The sequence below is a fragment of a genome, unplaced genomic scaffold (genome assembly GCF_019419815.1).
Source record: "Pyrus x bretschneideri cultivar Hongxiangsu unplaced genomic scaffold, Pyrus_bretschneideri_v1 Contig295, whole genome shotgun sequence".
In the NCBI taxonomy this organism is placed as follows: Eukaryota; Viridiplantae; Streptophyta; class Magnoliopsida; order Rosales; family Rosaceae; genus Pyrus; species Pyrus x bretschneideri.
Genome location: NW_025999607.1, coordinates 28525 through 50199, shown reverse-complemented (window position 1 = coordinate 50199; position 21675 = coordinate 28525). Strand labels below are relative to the sequence as shown.

Genomic DNA, 21675 nt, shown 5'->3' with positions numbered 1-21675 from the left:
CCCAACTTTTTTTTGATAATCACTTTTTTCAGAATCATATCAGCATCACACTAGGGCTAAAAGGGGCTTTTCCCTCCATGTATTGCGGGTATGTGTGAATACAATTACAGAAAAAGGAAATAGAAATTCTTTGAGATTCATAGTTTCTTTTCTAAATCTTCTTTCTTCTTCGTATGATTTGTGAGCTGCTTTAATCTCCTCAGGCCCTGTTTGGCAGCTCGGACTGTACTGACTATTTCTGTCGGATAGGATAAATAGCCACCGGATAGTACTGACTAAATTAGTCGGGCGTTTGGTGCAGTATCGGATTAATGACCGTATTATTTATACTGTGTTTGGTACTGAACCGGATAGGACAAAAGAAAAAAAAAATTTAACAAAACTTTCTTTGTTTGTTGAACTTTTCTCATATTTATACCTATTGAAAACCACATAAATTTTCAAATAACAAAGAAAAATAGTAAATTTCATACATCAAATTCAAAATATTTTCTAATAACATAAAAAAAGGTTCACAAAAAACAACTACAATCGTTACGATATATAATCCAACCACCTCAATACATTTTCGTACATCATTCCATGCAAAACCAGTTTTATTAACCATGTCATAAACTATTGCATAATCTTCTTCATGTTGTTTCCAAACCCTTCTACTTCCTTTTGGTTGACTACTTTGTTCACTTTCCATTCCTAAAATTACATACACAACATGTGGAACACCCTTTATATTGGCATTACGACATATAATCAATAATGCATATAATTAATAGTAAGTGATAAAAACCATAAGCAAATCATCACACTTTTTAAATAAATACATAACCAGGTTGCACTTTGTTCGAATAAAGTATCATAACCGAATACATAAGAAATCACTATTTGTTCAAATAACAAACCATAACCAAATCACAACATGCATATGTAAAAAAATTTAATCAAATCACACTTGTGCACGCCACTCATTGTACATATTCATAGCCAAAGTGTTTCTCCATGCAGTCCATTCTTGTGTAGGTTGAACACTGTCAATCATATCTTCATCATCATCACTACTTTCAGATTCGTCCAAGTTTAGGATTTCATTTTCTATTGGATCAGCTGACATATGTCTTCTAATAAGATTATGTAATAGGCAGCATGCTGTCATAATCCTAAATTGTGTTTTAATTGGGAAAAATGATGGACCTCTTAAGATGCTCCAACGCATCTTAAGTAGTCCAAAACATCTTTCAATGATATTTCTAGCTTGAGCATGTTTCATATTAAAATACTCCTCATGATTAATCGGGAGTCTTCTATTTCTCCACTCCGAGAGATGGTAACGCACTCCCCTATACGGTGCAAGGTATCCTGGACCATTTGTGTACCCACCATCCACAAGGTAGTAACACCCTAACACACAAAAAAAATGTATGTTACTATATATAAGAAAAATGAGGATTCAAATTACTAATATAAACAAATAATCTATTGTTACCCGTGGGAACTTTTAATCCCGATGGTCTACTTATCGCATCTCGGAGTACTCTAGAATCAGATGCCGACCCTTCCCAACCTGGGTACACAAATATAAAATTCATGTCCACATTACAGACTCCCAACATATTGGTCGCAATCTCTCCCTTCCTTGATCGGTATCTTGGTTTATCTCGCTCAGGGACATGAACGTTAATGTAAGTCCCATCCAATGCCCCCAAGCAATTCTAAAAAAAATCATTAACATTAGTATGCTCAATATATTTAATTATATTAATTTTAGAAGTAATTTTTATAAAATATGAAGAATACCTCAAACCAACTCCATTTAGGATCTGGGTAGGCATTAGGAATGGGTTCTGGCACTTTCAAAAGTGTACCTTGTAGCCTTAACACTCCATGTAGAATGGAATTGAAATACCTACTTATGGTCTCCCCCGATCGACAAAACCTACTCCCAATTGTACGATTCTTGACATGATGTGCAAGTATATGCAAAAACATGCAAACTTGTTCTTCCATTGTCACTACACCATCCAATTTTACTCTACCGTGGTCACGAAGCATTTGACATAAATAGTGGAACGTTCTTCTATCCATTCTAATTTGGTTCACACACTGAACATCATCATATCCTATTATGCTATCTAAATAGGCTGACCCTACCATTCTCCTAACAAATGTGCGATTTCTAAGTGCAAGTTGCCGATTCCGCCTTCTAGCTGAATTATGATTCTTGATGAACCACATCATCAACCAAGTCACAATATTCAAGTACCACACGCTAACAATGAAGCATGCCGCAATCTTTCTTTGATCCATGTCTAGTGATAATATAAAATAACATTATTAGATAGTGGCAAAAAAATTAAGTAACTGGAGCATGAATGCATAATAACACTGAAAACGGAAGGAAGCATGTTAACACACACACACACGCTGCACACACACACACACACACACATACACACACACACACACACACACACACACACACACACACGCTGCACACACACACACACACACACACACACACACACACACACACACACTGCACACACTATCTGCGCACATCGCTGCACACCACACACACACACACACTGCACACACTATCTGCGCACATCGCTGCACACCACACACACCCTGCACACACACTGCACACACTATCTGCGCACATCGCTGCACACACACACACACACACACACACACAATCTGCATACACACACACACACAATCTGCACACACACACACGCTGCACACACACACACAATCTGCACACACACACACACACACACACACACGCTGCACACACACACACACACACACACACCCTGCACACACACACACACACCCTGCACACACACACACACCCTGCACACACACACACACACACACACCCTGCGCACACACGCACGCACACACACGCTGCACACACATACACACACACACACTCACGCTGCACACACACACACACACACACAATCTGCATAACACACACACACACACACAATCTGCACACACACACACACACACACACAATCTGCACACACACACACACACACACCCTGCACACACACACACACACACACACACCCTGCACACACACACACACACACACACGCTGCACACACATACACACACACACACTCACGCTGCACACACACACACACACACACAATCTGCATAACACACACACACACACACACACAATCTGCGCACACACACACACACACACACAATCTGCGCACACACACACACACCCCCTGCACACACACGCTACACACACACACACGCTGCACACACATACACACACACACACTCACGCTGCACACACACACACACACAATCTGCATAACACACACACACACACAATCTGCACACACACACACACACACACAATCTGCACACACACACACACACACACCCTGCACACACACACACACACACACACCCTGCACACACACACACACACACCCCCTGCACACACACGCTGCACAAACACACACCCTAAATTCGACCCCAATAGAAAACCCTAAAATTCAAAAATTCTAATTAAAACACAAAATTACATAATCAATTGCATAATTAGAGAGAATGATAACTAGATTCAATCAATTGAAAGAAAATTGCAAGAAAAATAGGAGGAGGGGGAAGAATAGAGGGAGGGGCGGAATCCTAGAAGAAGAAATCTGAAAAGTATTGTGATTCAAACGAAGAAGAAGTTGAGAAGACGAACCTGGGATGAGAGGAAGAAAGAGTGCCTGGAGAGGAAGAAAGAGCACCTGGAGAGCACTGGAGAGGAAGAGATGGCGAGGAACTGCTCTTTCCAACCGAAGCCCGACTAATTTGTACCGTGTATTTGCACGGTATTACTAAGCAGGTAAGCACCGGGTAAAAAAGGTGGGCCCGGATTATTTAATCCGGTGCTTATTTAATCCAAATGGTCACCAAACACGGTACACCGTATTATTAATCCTATCCGGTGCCTTATACGGTGTACCAAACAGGGCCTCAGTGTGTTAAGATTGAGCACCTAGACAGAGTGATATAAGAGACTTTCAAACTGCAAATTACACTCGGGAGGCATAAGAGATTTTTGCAATGACTCAGATTCTGTATAACAAGGCCAACCAGAAAATTTCGAAGTCTTTTTCACTTTTGCTCAGCCAGATAGACTGAAATATTCACCTCACTTGGGATACTCAGTATTTTTACAGCCATAAAGTTTCAAAACTTTAAGCCTCTTGTGAACTGCAAAAGATGGGTGAATCTCGAGCAAAATCTGTACAACTTTTAAAGTGCAAGCTCTCGAGATTCGGAATACCAATCAAATCCACTTTATTCATCAAGTCATTGGAATAACTAAGATCCATGTCTTTCAAGTTGTGCAAATACTACACAAGACGCATATAATTGTAGAGAATTAGTCGAATGGTCTTCCTATCTGACAAGCATTCAACAATATGTGAAGGCTCATCTAAGCAAGCATAATTTGGTGAGAGGACAATGAAAGCAGACCGCGATTCTTCAATTGCATTCAAGAGCTATAAATCATTTGTCGTCCCTAAACGTTTTGATTGCTTGCCGACCACTTTTTCATATAAATCATTTGTAAAACTATCCCTCGTGTCCTCACCCCTGAAACTTATAAACACGTCGTATTCCCACGGAGCAGCAGCTGGAGAATTGGAGACTCTTTGCTTGCTCAATGCCATTGGAAAATGCAGCAAGCACTTTACATCAAATGCTCCAAAGATGCATGCAATACTGTCAAACCCTTGGGAGACTACAATTTCCAGGAAATACGAAAGCAAAAAAGGACACACTATTGTCCGCGCTGATTTCATTTGAAATATTACATCACCTCTTTTGCAAACACTCAACTTGGTTTAGTGAATAGTGTTTTTCTTCCTATCCATAAACTCTTATCTCTTTGGTGGATTCCTTAGAGTGGCGAGTTGTTTATCTGTGAGTGTTCACTCTCTTTGATCTTCGTTATCTGGTGTCAGTTCCTATGAACTTCTTTTCGATGCACACACTACCAGTTGCAAAAATCTTCCCCGGGAGATCATCTTCTATAACACAGATAACATGGTCATCTCCGAGGGAGCTAACCTATCCGAACATCTATCTGCTATCCGATACAGAATCACATATTGTTAGATGTTGCCTGTTGCAATAGTTGTAGAAACGCTTTCCGCAAAAAGGGTTAGCAGTCATTGCACTTCGTTGTATAAATGATATTTAATTGTTAAATTGCATGATCAATCAAACCAAGAAAGTAAACTAAAGATCCACGTTTTGTAAACATTAAAAATTTCTCTCTAATAGAGATATAGCCCATTGAATAACATTTGAAAGATAATCCTTGATGATGCCTCAATCTCAACCAATTTCTCTCCATGATTTCATTTGTCCTTTTCACTTTAGATTAATTCAATCTCACAAGTCAGAAATCGCTAGAGTCTTACCAAGCAAGTAGTTGGAAAGCGTCCAGATACTTGACGTTCCAAAAAAAGAGAAGAACAAAAGGAAGGAACGAGTGAATGAATGGAGGCCACATAGAAAGAATAATTATTTTTGGTCCAACTTAGGAGCAGGAGTAGGAGTGTGTAGAATGTTGGCTGTTCACACTGGTTTTCACTATGACCCACACTAAACCGTGTGGTCACCACCAACAGGACCACTACCAGTAGAAGTAGTTGATTGTCCTTCTCTCTCCCATTTATTTCCATTCCTACCTCTCTCTCGACTTCCTCTCTTCCTACAACTTTGCCGTGAGAATCTTGAGTGTGATTTTTCTGCTTCTTTTCTTGTCATTTCTCACTTCTCTCTGCCCGTGTAAGTTTGTGTTGATTCAGTATTTTGCTTTTCTGGTATTTGCTTTGAGTCCTTAATCTCTTTTTCTTAATATACATTTTCAATTGACAAAACAAGATTTAAAGTTTCTATTTTCCTGTGCACTGCTCATTTTTGTTTTACTTACTAGTTTTTGTTTCTCTTTTTTGTTTGCAGAACCCATTTTTCCAATAACTGAATCTGATTCAACGGTTGAAACTGAGTTATTAAGGACTGTAAGATCAAATCGAATTGTCAAATATGTGTTGGTACTGAGTTAAATATCTGACCACAATGAGTCCCTTTAGTTACGAATAAAATTGCATTTTGTAAATTACCAAAAGAAGATTTAAAGTTTCAAAATTTCAATCTTTTTTAAAATTTTAAAACATTAATCTTCTATCTATTTACTTTTTCATTCAGTTATTGTTCGGAGTACTCGATTTATAGCAACCGTTCTTTTTTTTTTCTTTTTCCAATGGCATTGAGCACCCAAAGAGCCTCTGCATCTTTTGTTTCGAATGAATCCGCTCCTCGATGGAAGTATGATGTGTTTTTGAGTTTTAGAGGTCTAGACACCCGCAAGGGTTTTGTATCTCATTTATACCATGAATTGTGCAAGTGCCAAGGAATTACAACTTTCTTTGACGATCGAGAGCTTGAAGGAGGAACAAGTATTCATCTTGAGCTCCCGAGTGCAATCAAGGAATCACATATTGCAATCGTTGTTCTCTCACCAAACTACGCTTCTTCCAAATGGTGCTTGAATGAACTTACAACCATTCTTCAATGCATGGAAGCCAGGAACACAGTTCTGCCAGTCTTTTATGAGACAGATCCATCTGACGTTGGAAATCAGAGGGGGTCTTTTGCCAAAGCCTTCGATGAGCATGAAGAAAAGTTCATTAGTACCGAAGACAAGATGAAGGTGACCCAGTGGAGAGAAGCTCTGAAAAAAGTATCCAAAATTTCTGGGTGGCATTCGAAGGAATCTAAGTAAGCATGCATGAACAACTATAATTTCCTATGTCTTAGTACAGGCAAACTTGAATGCTTCGTTTATGTTTTTTTTTATTGGTTATTTCATACTTTGTAGGTGTGAAAGGGAGCTTGTTGAAAAAATCGTCCAAAGCGTGTGGAGGAAAGTGCAAGCTACATTCACATTGTTAGATTCTTCACAGAAATTTGTTGGGGTTAATTTTAGGCTTGAGCAACTAAGTTCGCTATTAGCTCATGATGCGAATGATGTTCGCTTTATAGGGATAACGGGGATGGGTGGCATAGGTAAGACAACCCTTGCTAAGCTAGTTTATGATAAAATCTTCCATCATTTTGAAGTTCATTCCTTCCTAGGAAACATTAGAGAGGTTTCTAAAAAAGACCGTACTCTAATTGGTCTTCAAGAAAGACTTCTTTCTCCGATGTTGAAGGAAAAGGTTAAAGAAATTTGGGATGAAGAGTGCGGAATCATTTTCATTAAGAAGTGCTTACGCAATAAAAAGGTTCTTCTCCTACTCGATGATGTGGATGATTTAAAACAACTAGAAGTACTGGCTGGAAATCAAAGTTGGTTTGGTATGGGAAGTAGAATTGTGATTACGACTAGAAATGAAGGGTTGCTAGTCCAACATGGTATAGCAACATCATATAAGATGCAGGGGTTGAATTACTGCGAAGCACTTGAGCTCTTTAGTCTGAATGCCTTTAGGAAAGAACAACCCGAGAAAGACTTTTTGGAACTCTCAGAGCATTTCCTAAAATATGCTAGAGGCCTTCCACTAGTTCTTAAAACATTGGGGTCTTTTTTGCATACGAGGGGTCAGGATGCATGGAAGAGTGTATTGGATAATATTCATACGGTTCCTGATCCAACAATTTTCAATACACTCAAAATCAGTTATGACGGACTAGAGGACATGGAGAAGGGAGTTTTTCTCGATGTTGCATGTTTCCACAAAGGGAAGTGCATGAAGCAAGTTATTCCAATACTAGACAATTCTTTTGAAGTTTCTAGTAGTATTATGATCGATCTACTAATTGAGAAATCTCTCTTAACTGTTGAAAAACGCATCCAATATGATAATTCAGCCAAGTACTTCATAGGGATGCATGATTTGATACAAGAAATGGCATGGACAATTGTTGGTCAAGAGTCTAAAGAGCCCGGTCTACGGAGTAGGTTGTGGCTTCCCGATGACATTTTTCATATATTCACGACCAATACGGTAAGACATTATGTAAATACCAAGTTCGAAAGAAGACATGATTTCTTTTAACGCAATATGCTTAAATGTTAAATTTACGTTTCCTACATTCTTGTTTATTAGGGAACAAGAGCTATTGAAGGTATAGGATTACAGCTACCTGAAATAGAAGAGGTGCACTGGAGTTGTGAAGCCTTCTCTAATATGCATGGATTGAGGTTTCTAGAATTGGACAATTTGATCATTTCTTCAAGTCCCAAGTTTCTTCCATGTTCTTTGAGAATTATAATTTGGAGTTGGTATCCTTCCAAGTCTCTTCCACCAAGCTTTCACCCTCGTTTCCTTACCGAACTAAGAATGCGTCATAGCAAACTTGTTCGTTTATGGGATGGAAAAGAGGTAAGAGTATATTGAATGAATGCTACGTAACATATTTTTTTATGGGTTGTTTTATACATACCCCACATTTTTTTATGGGTTATTTTATTTATTTATTTATTTATTTTTATAGATTTTGGGGTTTTTGTCAATTAGGGATCATTTTCCTTTCTTGCAGCGTATACTACCTTGAATGTTTCTTATTTTTTCAATTAGCTCCTTCGTCTTTCGATCTATTGGGATGATTGCACAAGTGTCATTTTTATTGGATTGCCTTAGTTTCATCTAGATGTTATTGGATTCCCCCGTGATAATATCATTTTTCTTAATGTTTGCAGATTTTTTCTTTTAACTTATTATTAGGCCCTAAATAGTCATTTTATAAAATAGTATGTAATAAATAAATTTTTGTGGGGTGTATTCAACCATATATACGGTGCTAAGAAAAAATCTTTTTTTTTTCTTTTTTTTTTTTATAACAAAAATGCTACTCTTACTACCTATTTGTGCCATCATTTGTATCACTTCTCTTGTAGAGATGAGATCCACATCCGTTGGCGGGCCCTACCTCTATTAGAAAGATGGTATAAATAATTGTACAAATAAGTGGTAAATATATCATTACTCTTTTTTTTTTTTTAATGTCAAATAGAATTATAAGGTTTTTCGGAAGCTTATATATTATTTCATATATTGTACAGAACTTTCCCAAGTTGAAATGTATTGATCTGAGCTACTCAAATAAATTGATTGGCATCCCAGATTTCACTGGTCTTCCAAATCTTGAGGAGTTGATTCTTATGTGGTGTAAGAATTTGGTTGAGATTCACCCATCTATTGCAGTTCTTAAAAAACTTAAAGATTTGAATCTTTGTGGCTGTAAAAGTATTAAGAGCCTCCCAAGTAAGGTAGAAATGGATTCTCTTGAGTCTTTAATTCTTACTGAATGCTCCAAAGTGAAAAAGATCCCAGAATTTTCAAACCAGATGAAAAGTTTGTCCACGCTTTTTTTACGTGGGACTGCGATTGAGAAATTACCTTCATCGATTGAACATCTGGTTGGCCTGACTAAACTGAGTATCAATACGTGCACAAAAGAGCCATTTGTTAATATGAAAAATCTCAAATTTCTTGGGCTTTCTGGACAAGTTGGTAAACCAAGGGATGATTGGAGCCTTGTCCGTTTAATTGGAACTAGAAAGAGTGATGTTCCTTGTCCAGGTATGGTGTTGTCTTCTTTATATCATTTGCGTTGTTTGGAGGAGTTAAGACTACGTTATTGTGATCTTGGTGAAGGTGATATCTCCGATGATATTGGTTGCTTGTCCTCTTTAAAACAGTTAGATCTTAGTGGAAACAATTTTGTTACCCTTCCTGCAAGCATCAAATGCCTTTCTCGACTTGAGCATCTTTGTTTGACGGGGTGCCAAAGACTCGAGCAACTGCCAGATCTTCCGCCAAATAGGAAATTACACGTATATGTAACTGATTGTACTTCATTGAAAAGGTTGTCGGATCCATCCAATTTGTATGATTTTGCTTTCAGTTCTCTGAATTGCATTACATTGGTGGAAGATGAAACCTGGATCAAAACAATATATTCAAGGATCGTGAGATACGCAACTGAGGTACTCTCTCTCTCTCTCTCTCTCTCTCTCTCTCTCTCTCTCTCTCTCTCATAAAATGGTTCTTTTGGTGCAGAAAATCTATAGTTTTTATAATCATATTGTCTGCCCCGGAAAGGAGATTCCCGAGTGGTTCAACAATCAAACTTCGGGACATGCGCTAGATGTGGAGCTACCTCCGCAATCGTGTAGCAGCTGGATGGGGATTGCTTTTTGTGTTGTTTTTGCACAACCTAAGGAGATCTTGCGTCTTCTTCAAAAACAAAAGGAGAACTGGCCAAATCTAGCTGACCTTGAAATTGATGGATTCTTGATTCGGTGTTTACCTCGGACTAACCGTAAACAGAGTACATGGAGTACAGGGTCCTTTAAATGGCCTCTTGTTTCTGAACACCTTTGGATATTCTATTTGCCTCGCAAAGAATGTCTTCAAGAACAGTTTCTATTTAAAACTTATTATACACTCGGAATGAACGAATGCAAAGTGAATGTGGTGAAGAAGTGCGGGGCTCGTTTGGTGTACGAGCAAGATTTGAAAGAACTCAAACGAACACTGAAAATCTTGAAGTGAACATATGAATATTGTAAAGAAGCAGCTTCAAGCCAAAGTCGTAGTTTTGACGACAAAGAACATACCCGCAGAAGGCACAAGGAAGACAAATAATTGTTTCATGCTCAATGTCTCAGAGTTTACTCAGAATCCATGTTAGTAAGTCACAGCATAACCTGCATAAATTTGAGTATTACTTTTTTACTCTTGAGCTATAGAATTTTAACTAGTGACGATGCCCGCGCAATGTTGTGGGTATTAAAACTGTATAAAACATGTTGAAAGTTCTAAATAGCTATGATATGCAACAGTATTTACATTCATGTGGAAATCTATTTACAACCATATTTACAATAACTAACATATAGGTGTCCAAGTGTCCATATCACAGTCATTAGTTTATGGTGCGAAGTTGGAGATGAAGAGTTTGACGAACTCACTCTAAACTCCAATCAATTACACTTTTGACCTCAACTCCTGCACAGAAACCCAACTCTCCATTTATAGTTCTAAAACTGAATTGAACCCATAAATCCAATTCTAAATTACCAAACAATTAAAAAAACAAAAAAACAAAAAAACAAAAAAATCTTAAGCATCAGATAACACTTCAAACAGACAAAAAACACGACATACAATCTTGCATTGATAGATCAAAACCCGAAAACAGATGATCATCAAAAAGCACCCAGATGATCAGAGCAAAAAGCTGGAAGCAAAAAGTATTTTACTTATGCAAAAGCTTGCATTTTTTTTATACCCAACCCTCAAACTTGCAGAAATCAAAGAAAAGCAGAAATTAAGGTGTAGAGTTGTCCTCAAACATACTGTGTGGAAGCAAAGCGTAGAGGTTTGTGAAGCAAACAGCGACATCAAAACAAATTGGAGTTCTATGAGCCTCTGTTGCTCCTCCTCAGTCTAAAAAAATTACAAAAACATTTCAATAAGTACATTAACATTTCAAAAAAATAAGTTTTTGTTCATATATTTTGGTTCATACTATGTGAAAGGAGGTATTATCGTATGTGTATTCAACAAAATTATATGGCATGTAAAAAAGTATGTATTACCCTCCATCTAAATGCTCCTTGGATATCCGGTCAAATGCCCGGCAAAAATTGAATATTCACAAAAAGTAACAGAACATTAGAAGTTAAAATTAAAAAAGGATCTAAACTATTTACCATTTCAGAATAACTTAAATATAGAGAATAAAGCCATCCATGTTAGAATAAAGCCATTGACCTTTCTCGATTTTCCGCCATTTACCATTGCAATCTGAAAGGGTGTCAACAAAAAAATCAAGAAACATGAAAGTTCGGTACCATCTTTACTGAAAACAGCGAAAAGGCGTAACTAAACTTACACCCTTAACTATAAAAAATGGCCTCATCAAACATAAAACTCCACTTAATGATATGAGATGATTTGAGCTACCAAAGGAAAATACCACTGGGCATATCCAAATGTCATATTTAAGATCAAAATAATTCCATATTCGGAATAAATTTACGGATGACAAAGTTTATCAAAGTTATATGAACCTGTGACTAAATTTTGACACTATATGCTCTCAATGTATACAAATTCGGACTGTCAACACTGCACTTTCAACCTGTGCCTAAAATGTTGTTTATACTTGTCATGCATATATATACTGTTGATAACCCAGAAAAAAAAATCTGTAAATTCCACAACCCAGTAACCAAAATTGGAATAATAATTAAAAAACTCTACCAGTTGGAGAGAGAGAGAGAGAGAGAGAGTGAGAGGAGACGTTGAGCATCCATGGGGAGAATTGTTGAGAGTAGAATCATAAACGATCAAATTTTGGGGAAAACCTGAGGATATCGGGGATTGGGGATAAGACGGTTGAGACCAACCTCGAGGTTGGCCGTCACCAGAATCCTAGAAGTCGTCGCCGGCAAATTGAAACATCGGAGAGAAGGCAACGGCGAGTGGGTATTTTAGAGAGAGCAGCCAGAGAGAATCGAGCGGGAAGGAACTGAGAGAAGGGAGATTGGAACGATCTGGATGAATTTTGCTTTCGGGATTCTAGGATTGATTTGGATAAACACAGGTTTTTTTTTTTTTTTGACATTTATGGAGAGATGAAGCATATGAAAGCAAATGGAAGCGTACAGAAATAACTAGAAAATATTCCCGCGTGTTACGGCGGGAATCAACTGTTTTAGACGCAACTGCATGAATAAAACACATTTAACCTGAATAAATTCAACACAATCATGAATGAACAGAAGGACACGTGAGTGAATGAGGTCGATAAGATAAGCAGGCTTTTATATACATTCAACTGACATCTTTTATCGTCGTAGTCTCCAATATATACGTAAGGTATGTAAGCTGAACACAGAAAAAGTGGAAATGACAAACGATGTTTTGAGGGGAATGCCAGAACTGAACCATGAGGGGAAACTTACACAGAAAATGACCAGATTTGCTGCAATAGAAATTAAATTAATTTATGGTAAAGTCCAAGTCGTTCATTACACACATATGTAAGGAATTATCAAACAATGATTAGTAGTTTTACATATTCCTAAAGTGAAGTGTTACCGACACTCCAAAAAGTTCATCATAAACTCCTCAATGTGCAGTTTTGTTCTTATATTTTTATACAAAAACCTGGAAATCTTGGACAACCAAAATGCAAATTGAAAAAAGACCCAGATCCTGAAAACATAACAACAAATTACATATATCAAAGAATGGAAAAGGGTCAAGAAAACCCATGAAATCAGATAAAAAACATAATATTGGGTAAAACATGAAGAGGGTGAGAAAGGGAACTGACATGTATGTAGATATTTGCATATGGTAGTGGCCTCGCAGTAGTGCTTGTCGCAGAGATTGGAACATATCCATGTGTCTGACTTGTGCGCATAGAAATGCTGTTGGTAGACTGAATGTACGTAAACTTGTAATTGCATTTCTAGAACCATTGACACATTTGAACTATCATCTTCCATTGAGAAAAAGTGCCACTCACTGAGAATTGAGAAAAAAGGGAAAAAAGAACATAACCCAAAACCATCAACTTCTCGAAACCAAAATATAGCAAAAACACAGTACTTTATTCATGAACAAAACCAACCCCAGAGAACAATCAAAATTACTAACTTCCTTTGGGGTGTCGATGACAGAAGGGTGAGTAAGGGATCTAAGATGTTTGAGAGCTGGAATTTTTAAGCAATTTGTGCGAAAAGTTGAAAAGCTTCAAACTGAGTGAGAGACAGAGAAAGTGGAGTGAGAATGGCAGAGAGAATTAAAACCAAACAAAACAGTAGAAAATCAAGTATAAGGATGGTACTTATCCTGTGAATGAGGACATGCAGACGCATGATGGACGAAGGAGAGCACATCCAGGGTCCAACTCCTTGTCTTCCTCCTTGTCCTGTTATTCCAGCATATAAACAGCAAAACACAAAATCAGAAACCCCCAAATTTATTAATTTCTTAATTGAAATCCAGAAAAAAAAAATGCAAAATTTGAGTAATGCAGAGAAAACCCAGATCCCACCCCAAACTTATCCTTGAAGGTTTTTTATAAATCAACCAACCATGAATCAAAGAAGAAGCAGAGGATTGAGTAAGGGGAGGAGAGAGTTCTGTTAGTTTTTGGCTCGTCAATTTGTGTCCTTTTCTGTTTAGGATTGTTTTAGGGAAAGGGTGCACCAATTCTTCTCCTAAAAGGGCTAGGAAAGAATCTTAGTTTCCTGATTCAATTTAGATTAGAAATCCTAGAAGTCTATTTGGAATTGGAAAGGAAGTCTAATTTCCTATTCCACTTAGAATAGGAATTATAATATGTAAAGGACATGTAAGCCAACCCTATATCTATAAATAGGGTGCGGCAAGGCTGTTTAACAGTAGAGAGAGAAAACAGCCAAACAGCAGAGAGGTTTGAGATTAGTTCTAGGGTTTGCATAAGTTCTGTAATCTCTATTATTAATCAAAGAAGCGGTGATTTCTCTACCTAGGGAAATCACAACTGGACGTAGGCATAAGTTCTGCCGAACCAGTATAATTCTTGTGTGTTTCTAAGTTTTCTATATTTGCTAGTTTAGTCTATTGCCGTTGGTTACATCAAAGAACAAGGTCCAGTGTGCGAGTTTTTTTCAACAATTGGTATCAAGAGCTAGGATCAAGGTGTTCTACGATGTTAAAAGGGAAGATGAATGCGGATCAAGGACCTGCGTTAAAACCTTTTGACGGCAAGGATGACTTCACGGACTGGCAAAGGATGATGAAGAACGTACTGATACAGCAGGATTTGGATGATGCACTTGATGGTAAGAAGCCGGAAAGCATGACAGAAGCAGCATGGAATAAGGTTCTCAAGAAGGCCAAGAGTTCCATCGAGATCCATCTCACAAGATCAGTTCGGTCACACATCACCGAAAAGATGTCTGCCCAGGAAGCATGGGAAAAATTGGAGAATGTTTATATGGGCAAAACCGTGTCCAATAAACTTTTTCTAAAGGATGAACTATTCGGGCTTCGACTAGAAGAAGGAGGTGATATTGAAGATCACGTATGCAGGTTCCAGAATTGCATAGCTAATCTTCAGAAAGTCGAAGAAACTTACAAAGATGATGATATGGCTATCATCCTGCTAAGGTCTCTACCTTCGTCTTTCAAGCACTTTCGAACAACTCTAATGTTTGGAAAAGAGTCCTTGAAGCTTGAAGACGTAATTCAAGCTCTTCAGTCATATGCTAAACTAGATGATATAACTGAAAGCTCTCAAGGCCTTTATGCCAAAGGCAAGGAGAGGGGGCGGGAAAAGACAAGGGAAGAGAAAACTGGCAACAGAGGTAGGTCAAAATCCAAGAAGAAAAAGGAAAAGAAGGAAGGTTGCTTCGAATGTGGTTCAGCCGATCATTGGAAGAGGAACTGCAAGATTTGGAAAGAAAAGAAAGCCAAGATGGAAGGAAGCTCAGGTTCCGCTAGTGCAGTCACCGAACATGAGAGTGACGGGGAACTTCTTTCGGTAACATCGGGCTCCAAGGCTTTCAATTGGATTTTGGATACTGGATGCACGTTTCATATGTGTGCAGTAAAAGAATGGTTCGATACTTACAAAGAAGTCAGCAGCGGGGAAGTCTTAATGGGGGATGATTCTTCATGTCCTGTAAGAGGAATCGGCACTGTTCGAATCAGAATGTTCGATGGGATGATACGAGCTTTAGGGAACGTCAGGTATGTCCCTAGACTAAGAAAGAATTTGATTTCCTTGGGTACTTTAGATGAGGCCGGTTATGAGTACAAGTCTAAAAAAGGAAGACTCAGGGTAACCAAAGGATCGCTAGTGGTAATGCAGGGTGACCTACAACCCAATAAGTTGTATAAGTTAATTGGGACCACTATAGTCGGGGGAGCAGCTGTTTCTGTAAATCAAAGTATAGAAGACAAGACTGAACTATGGCATCATAGGCTCGGGCACATAAGCCAGAAGGGATTGCAAGAATTACACAAGCAAGGCTTGTTGGAAGGCGTGTCAGCTTGCAAACTGGACTTTTGTGAATACTGTGTTCTTGGGAAGCAAAGAAAGGTATCATTCGCAAGTAGCAGTGCAGATAGCCGAAGTAAGGAGCAACTCAGCTATATTCACTCAGATGTTTGGGGTCCTGCTCCAACTAAATCAAATGGTGGAGCCAAGTATTTTGTTACTTTCATGGATGATTTTTCTAGGAAGGTTTGGATTTATTTCATGAAGCAGAAATCCGAGGTTTTTGCAAAGTTCAAGGAATGGAAAACTGAGACCGAGAATCAAACTGGAAGAAAGATCAAGTATCTGAGAAGTGACAATGGAGGTGAATATACAAGTAATGAGTTCACCGATTACTGCAAGCAGGAAGGCATCATAAGGCACTTCACAGTAAAGAAGAATCCCCAACAAAATGGAGCTGCTGAGAGAATGAACCGAACTCTCATGGAGAGAGAAAGGAGCATGCGATTTCATGCAGGATTGCCTGATAGTTTTTGGGCAGAGGCTGTTAATCATGCAAGTTATTTGATTAACAGATCACCATCTACAGTTCTCGGTTTTAAGAGTGCAGAAGAGGTATGGACTGAGAAGCCGGTGGATTATTCCAAGCTCAGGGTGTTCGGCTGTAGTGCTTATGCACATATTCCAAGTGATGAAAGGTCCAAACTCAAACCGAAGTCTATACATTGCATATTCCTAGGTTTTGAGAAAGGAGTGAAGGGTTTCAAGCTTTGGGATTTCAACAACAGGAAAAAGGTTGTCAGTCGAGATGTTGTCTTTGATGAGACAACCATGCCTCTGAATAAAGTCGAGAGCAGTAGGGAGAAGAAGGATGATGCTGAAATTGAAGCAACAAAGATTCCGTTAATCAGGTCAGTTGAAGAAGAAGCTCAAGTGGAGCAAATTGAGCAAGAGGCCGAATCTGATGGTTTTGAGGAAGAAGAAGAGCATCAGCATCATTCACCAGTTAGGAATCAGGTGGAGCAAGAAACAGGACAGATTGAAGGTACTCCAATCCGCCAGATATCCCAAAGGAGTCAAACTCCACCCATCAATCCACCTGCATTCCAAAGATGCATAGCACTGGACAAACCTAAGCGAAACAAGAAGAAACTTGACAGGTTTGGGTTTGACCAAAACGAAGTTAATTATGCTCTTAACATTAGTCAAGGAGATCCGACTACTTATCGAGAAGCTATAGCAAGTGATGAGCGAGATAGTTGGATAAGTGCTATGACAGAGGAAATGGAGTCTCTTTACAAGAACTCTGTTTGGGAGTTGGTTCCTAAACCCAAAGACAGAAAGCTAGTTGGATGCAAGTGGGTATTTAGGAAAAAGGAAGGACTACATGAACAAGATGCCGTGAGATTCAAAGCAAGGCTCGTGGCTAAGGGGTACTCACAAAAGGAAGGGGTGGATTATGATGAGATCTTTTCACCTGTAGTCAAGCATACTTCTATCCGATTGCTTTTAGCAATGGCAGCTCAGCATGACATGGAGATTGAGCAGATGGATGTGAAGACAGCGTTTCTTCATGGGGATTTAGAGGAGACGATATTCATGGCTCAACCAGAAGGGTTTGCTGAATATGGGAAAGAAAACCTAGTCTGTCAGCTAAGAAAGTCCCTGTATGGCCTGAAACAGTCTCCAAGACAGTGGTACAAAAGGTTTGATTCATTCATGCTGAAAATTAATTTTAGAAGGTGTTTGTATGACTGTTGTGTGTACTATCATGTGTTCCAAGATGGGATGATCATATTGCTATTGCTATATGTGGATGACATGTTAATTGCTTGTCAAGACAAGTCTAGAATTCAAGACTTGAAAAGGATGTTGAGCGAGGAGTTCGACATGAAGGATCTAGGTGCCGCACAGAAGATCCTTGGCATGGAAATTCAGAGAGATAGGACCACTGGAAGGATTTGGATATCACAAGCCAAGTATATTCAGAAGGTTCTTGAGAAGTTCAACATGCAAGAAGCAAAGGAAGTTTCGACTCCTTTGGCAGCTCACTTCAGGTTAAGTGAACAACAGTGTCCTACGTCCGAGGAAGAGCAACAAGAAATGAAGAAGGTGCCTTATGCTAATGCCGTGGGCTGCCTCATGTATGCAATGGTATGCACACGTCCTGACATAGCTCAAGCAATCAGTGTCGTTTCCAGATACATGGCAAATCCAGGAAAGCAACATTGGGATGTAGTCAAGTGGATTTTGCGTTATTTGAAGGGTTCTTGGCGACAAAGGATTATGTTTGAGAAGCAAAAGGAAAATGCAGGGGTGTTAGGATATGTGGATGCCAATTATGCAGGGGACTTGGACAAGAGAAGGTCAACTTCTGGTTATGTGTTTACATGCGCAGGAGGACCAATCAGTTGGAGGGCACTACTGCAACCAATTACAGCTTTATCGACCACAGAGGCAGAGTATATTGCATTGGCCGAAGCTGGAAAGGAAGCAATTTGGCTTAGTGGCTTGGTAAGTCAAATGGGAATCACTCAAGATTGTGTGAAGCTTAAGTGTGATAGTCAAAGTGCCATTCACTTGGCAAAGAATCAGGTTTTTTCTGGAAGATCAAAGCACATTGAAGCAAGGTATCACAGAATCAGAGATTGGGTGGAGTCTAAGGAAATTTGGATTGAAAAGGTTCATACGGATGACAATGCCGCAGATTTCCTTACAAAGATAATGCCGGCCAAGAAGTTCAAGCATTGTTTGAACTTGATCAATCTCGTTGATTGATTAAAGTAGAGCACCTCCTCACCTGAGGTGCAATGAGGCAAGAAGGAGGTTGCCGAGGTGAAGACTCTTGAAGTTTTCCAGAGCTACTTCAAGAAGGTTCAAAGATACTCTGGGGTGCAAACGATCAAGACTTGGTTTGACTCACCAAGGTGGAGATTGTTAGTTTTTGGCTCGTCAATTTGTGTCCTTTTCTGTTTAGGATTGTTTTAGGGAAAGGGTGCACCAATTCTTCTCCTAAAAGGGCTAGGAAAGAATCTTAGTTTCCTGATTCAATTTAGATTAGAAATCCTAGAAGTCTATTTGGAATTGGAAAGGAAGTCTAATTTCCTATTCCACTTAGAATAGGAATTATAATATGTAAAGGACATGTAAGCCAACCCTATATCTATAAATAGGGTGCGGCAAGGCTGTTTAACAGTAGAGAGAGAAAACAGCCAAACAGCAGAGAGGTTTGAGATTAGTTCTAGGGTTTGCATAAGTTCTGTAATCTCTATTATTAATCAAAGAAGCGGTGATTTTTCTACCTAGGGAAATCACAACTGGACGTAGGCATAAGTTCTGCCGAACCAGTATAATTCTTGTGTGTTTCTAAGTTTTCTATATTTGCTAGTTTAGTCTATTGCCGTTGGTTACATCAAAGAACAAGGTCCAGTGTGCGAGTTTTTTTCAACAAGTTCCACTGCAAGAGAGAGTGTTTGAGCGCAGTGGTGCTGTCGGAAACGATCCAAAGGGACAAACCCAAACCCCCAGCCACGATCCCTACCCCTCTCCCTCAAATCCCGACAGCCCCCATGCTTTTCTCTGACTGTCCCCCCCTATCCCACTCATGAAATTGAGGATCTGCAGCAATGGCGATGAGATCCCCACTCCTCCCTCTCCCTCTCTCTCCATCACTCTGTCTCCCTCTCTCCCTCTCCCTCTATCTCTATCTCTATCTCTATTGGCATGACCTCCCATCCCTGAAACCCTCACCGTGCGATCCCTACTCCTCCCTCTCCCTTTCCCTCTCTCTCCATCTCTATCTTAGAGGCGGCATGGCCTCCCATCCCCAAAACCCTCACTGAGCGAAGAATGAAGAGGCAGTGGCAATTTTGTAAATAACGTGAAATCCACCAACAGCAGGGGCAGAGAGAGCCAGTGGCAGAATGGTAAATAACTTACACAAAAAGATGCACTACAAGGACGGTACGAACGGAGTCACCACCTAAAATGCGCCAATGCAGATAACACATATTTCACCAGAGTAAATCTAACAAAATCACAAATCAATATAGGCATCTCTAAAGAATTTAAATAACCAAGAGATGGGTGAACCAAGCAAAGAAGTTTGATTTTCACTTACATTCAATTCAGCTGACATCAAGAGCCACTGTACAATCAAATGGTTGAACTTAAAAGTTTCTATTCACAAAAGTTGTAATCTAAAAATAATTGTCTGTTTGCATAAGAAACATATGCAGCATGCAGTTCACACATGGTCTGTGAAAGCACCAAAAATTACACAAGAAAAGACTAAGAGAATCCACAGTAAACAAAAAAGAAAAGAAATCCAACAAATCCAGCATTGTTTCATAAATATAATATTTACTCAGTATCACTATTGCGACAGATTTTTACGACACTACGACACATACTATATGATCTACTTCATTTCTCACTCCTTTTAGACTAAAGTGATAATTTTAAAATGAAGGCTTACAATTTATTGAACTAACAAATCTAAAGCCACATACATATATGCAGTAGAAACTCATATGGAACGTACCCAAGAGAGTATCTGAGTTTCATGGTAGAAGCCGCTGCGCATGGTTGGACACAAAGGCCTATCCATCAATCTACAAATGAGAACCTGCACAGAACCAGAAAGATCAATTCCATCAACTATCGTACACAACAATGATCTCTCAAATAAAGCTAAAGCAAATATTTAAAAATAAAAATTTAAAAGGGGAGAATGTTGAGTTATGTACGACGAATACGAAACAATACATTCTCGTGGGTGTTACTCTGCATTGTTGCTTTCTCGATCCATGCAGATCTTAATGTCAATATATATGGTTCACTTATCGTTTGAAGGGCTAATTTTCGGCCCAATGATATTTGCAGTGACAGTGGGCCAATTCAAGGAGAGGTGCTAGTGTACCGGCATCCAGGTTTACATTTTGGTGATGTTCATGTTTTGAAGGCCACCTACGTGGAGGATTTGAAAGAATTTGTTGGAAATAGTGGCTTTGCTATATTCTTCTCTCGCAAAGGTTCACGCTCAGTAGCTGATGAAATGGGTGGTGGAGATTTTGATGGCGATCTATATTGGGTCTCAGGAAACCCTCGGGTTGGCATTTACCTAAAGCATGATTACTTTGTCATTATTTTGAAACTTCAACATGCACAGACCATCTAGAAATACTTAACCAGTTTATGCATGGAATGGAAATAATTTTGTTCATCATTAATTGTTGGAATTATTTCAGCTTTTGGAATTATTTCCGCTATACAATCTAATTCCCGCTGTCCTACTCTGTCCTACATCACAGAACAAAAAGAAGGTTACCTAAGAATTCATGCATTCATCTTCTAAACATGCAACAGAAAAGCAATGCATAAAAAAGGGTACATTGGAAATAAATAGATCAACTTAAGTGCTAACAGCCAATCAACAAATTGAACATAATTTGAAGTTTTGGTAGAATAAGTTAAGAAAAAGGAAGCTTGGTTTCTGCATGAAAGAAAAGATCCGCTTGAAATGGTAGTCTTTCAAGATGTTTTCTGGTATTTATGTGAATTTTGAAATGCTATAAATGTAAAAGTTATCTCAAGAGCTTTTTCTGCGTTGGTTTCTGTAATCACTCC

The 21675-nt window shown here is 38.8% G+C and overlaps 2 protein-coding genes and 1 long non-coding RNA gene across 4 annotated transcripts; 1 reads left to right on the top strand and 2 right to left on the bottom strand.

Moving 5' to 3' along the window:
• Positions 1-789: 789 nt before the first annotated feature.
• LOC103950030 (protein ALP1-like) lies at positions 790-2351 on the bottom strand. The gene is made up of 3 exons (XM_009361182.3): positions 1792-2351; positions 1481-1706; positions 790-1395 (listed from the first exon to the last, which is right to left on the bottom strand). Exons 1-3 carry the CDS (start codon positions 2299-2301, stop codon positions 944-946), a joined length of 1188 nt encoding a protein of 395 aa, XP_009359457.1. The 5' UTR covers positions 2302-2351; the 3' UTR covers positions 790-943.
• Positions 2352-5699: 3348 nt separating this feature from the next.
• Positions 5700-11471, top strand: LOC125468222 (TMV resistance protein N-like). 2 transcript variants are annotated; one of them, XM_048588996.1, is made up of 6 exons: positions 5700-5820; positions 5995-6813; positions 6914-8042; positions 8145-8420; positions 9101-10027; positions 10101-10897. In XM_048588996.1, exons 2-6 carry the CDS (start codon positions 6296-6298, stop codon positions 10593-10595), a joined length of 3345 nt encoding a protein of 1114 aa, XP_048444953.1. In that variant the 5' UTR covers positions 5700-5820; positions 5995-6295; the 3' UTR covers positions 10596-10897. The 2 variants fall into 2 exon arrangements, 1 of the variants encoding a protein (XP_048444953.1); XR_007260097.1 differs by adding an exon at positions 11399-11471 and having other exon boundaries at positions 5717-6813; positions 10101-10656.
• Positions 11472-13031: 1560 nt separating this feature from the next.
• On the bottom strand, positions 13032-14204 carry LOC125479548. Its single transcript, XR_007260099.1, has 4 exons — positions 14156-14204; positions 13716-13989; positions 13390-13583; positions 13032-13268 (listed from the first exon to the last, which is right to left on the bottom strand). It is a non-coding gene; the product is annotated as an uncharacterized LOC125479548 (long non-coding RNA).
• Between the last annotated feature and the right edge of the window lie 7471 nt (positions 14205-21675).

Coding starts and splice junctions, on each gene's coding strand:
- LOC103950030 (XM_009361182.3), bottom strand. CDS start 2,301: ATGGATCAAAGAAAGATTGCGGCATGCTTCATTGTTAGCGTGTGGTAC. Junction 1,707..1,791: donor CTAAATGGAGTTGGTTTGAG/GTATTCTTCATA, acceptor GATTTTTTTTAG/AATTGCTTGGGGGCATTGGA. Junction 1,396..1,480: donor GGGATTAAAAGTTCCCACGG/GTAACAATAGAT, acceptor TTTGTGTGTTAG/GGTGTTACTACCTTGTGGAT.
- LOC125468222 (XM_048588996.1), top strand. CDS start 6,296: ATGGCATTGAGCACCCAAAGAGCCTCTGCATCTTTTGTTTCGAATGAA. Junction 6,814..6,913: donor TGGCATTCGAAGGAATCTAA/GTAAGCATGCAT, acceptor CATACTTTGTAG/GTGTGAAAGGGAGCTTGTTG. Junction 10,028..10,100: donor TCGTGAGATACGCAACTGAG/GTACTCTCTCTC, acceptor CTTTTGGTGCAG/AAAATCTATAGTTTTTATAA.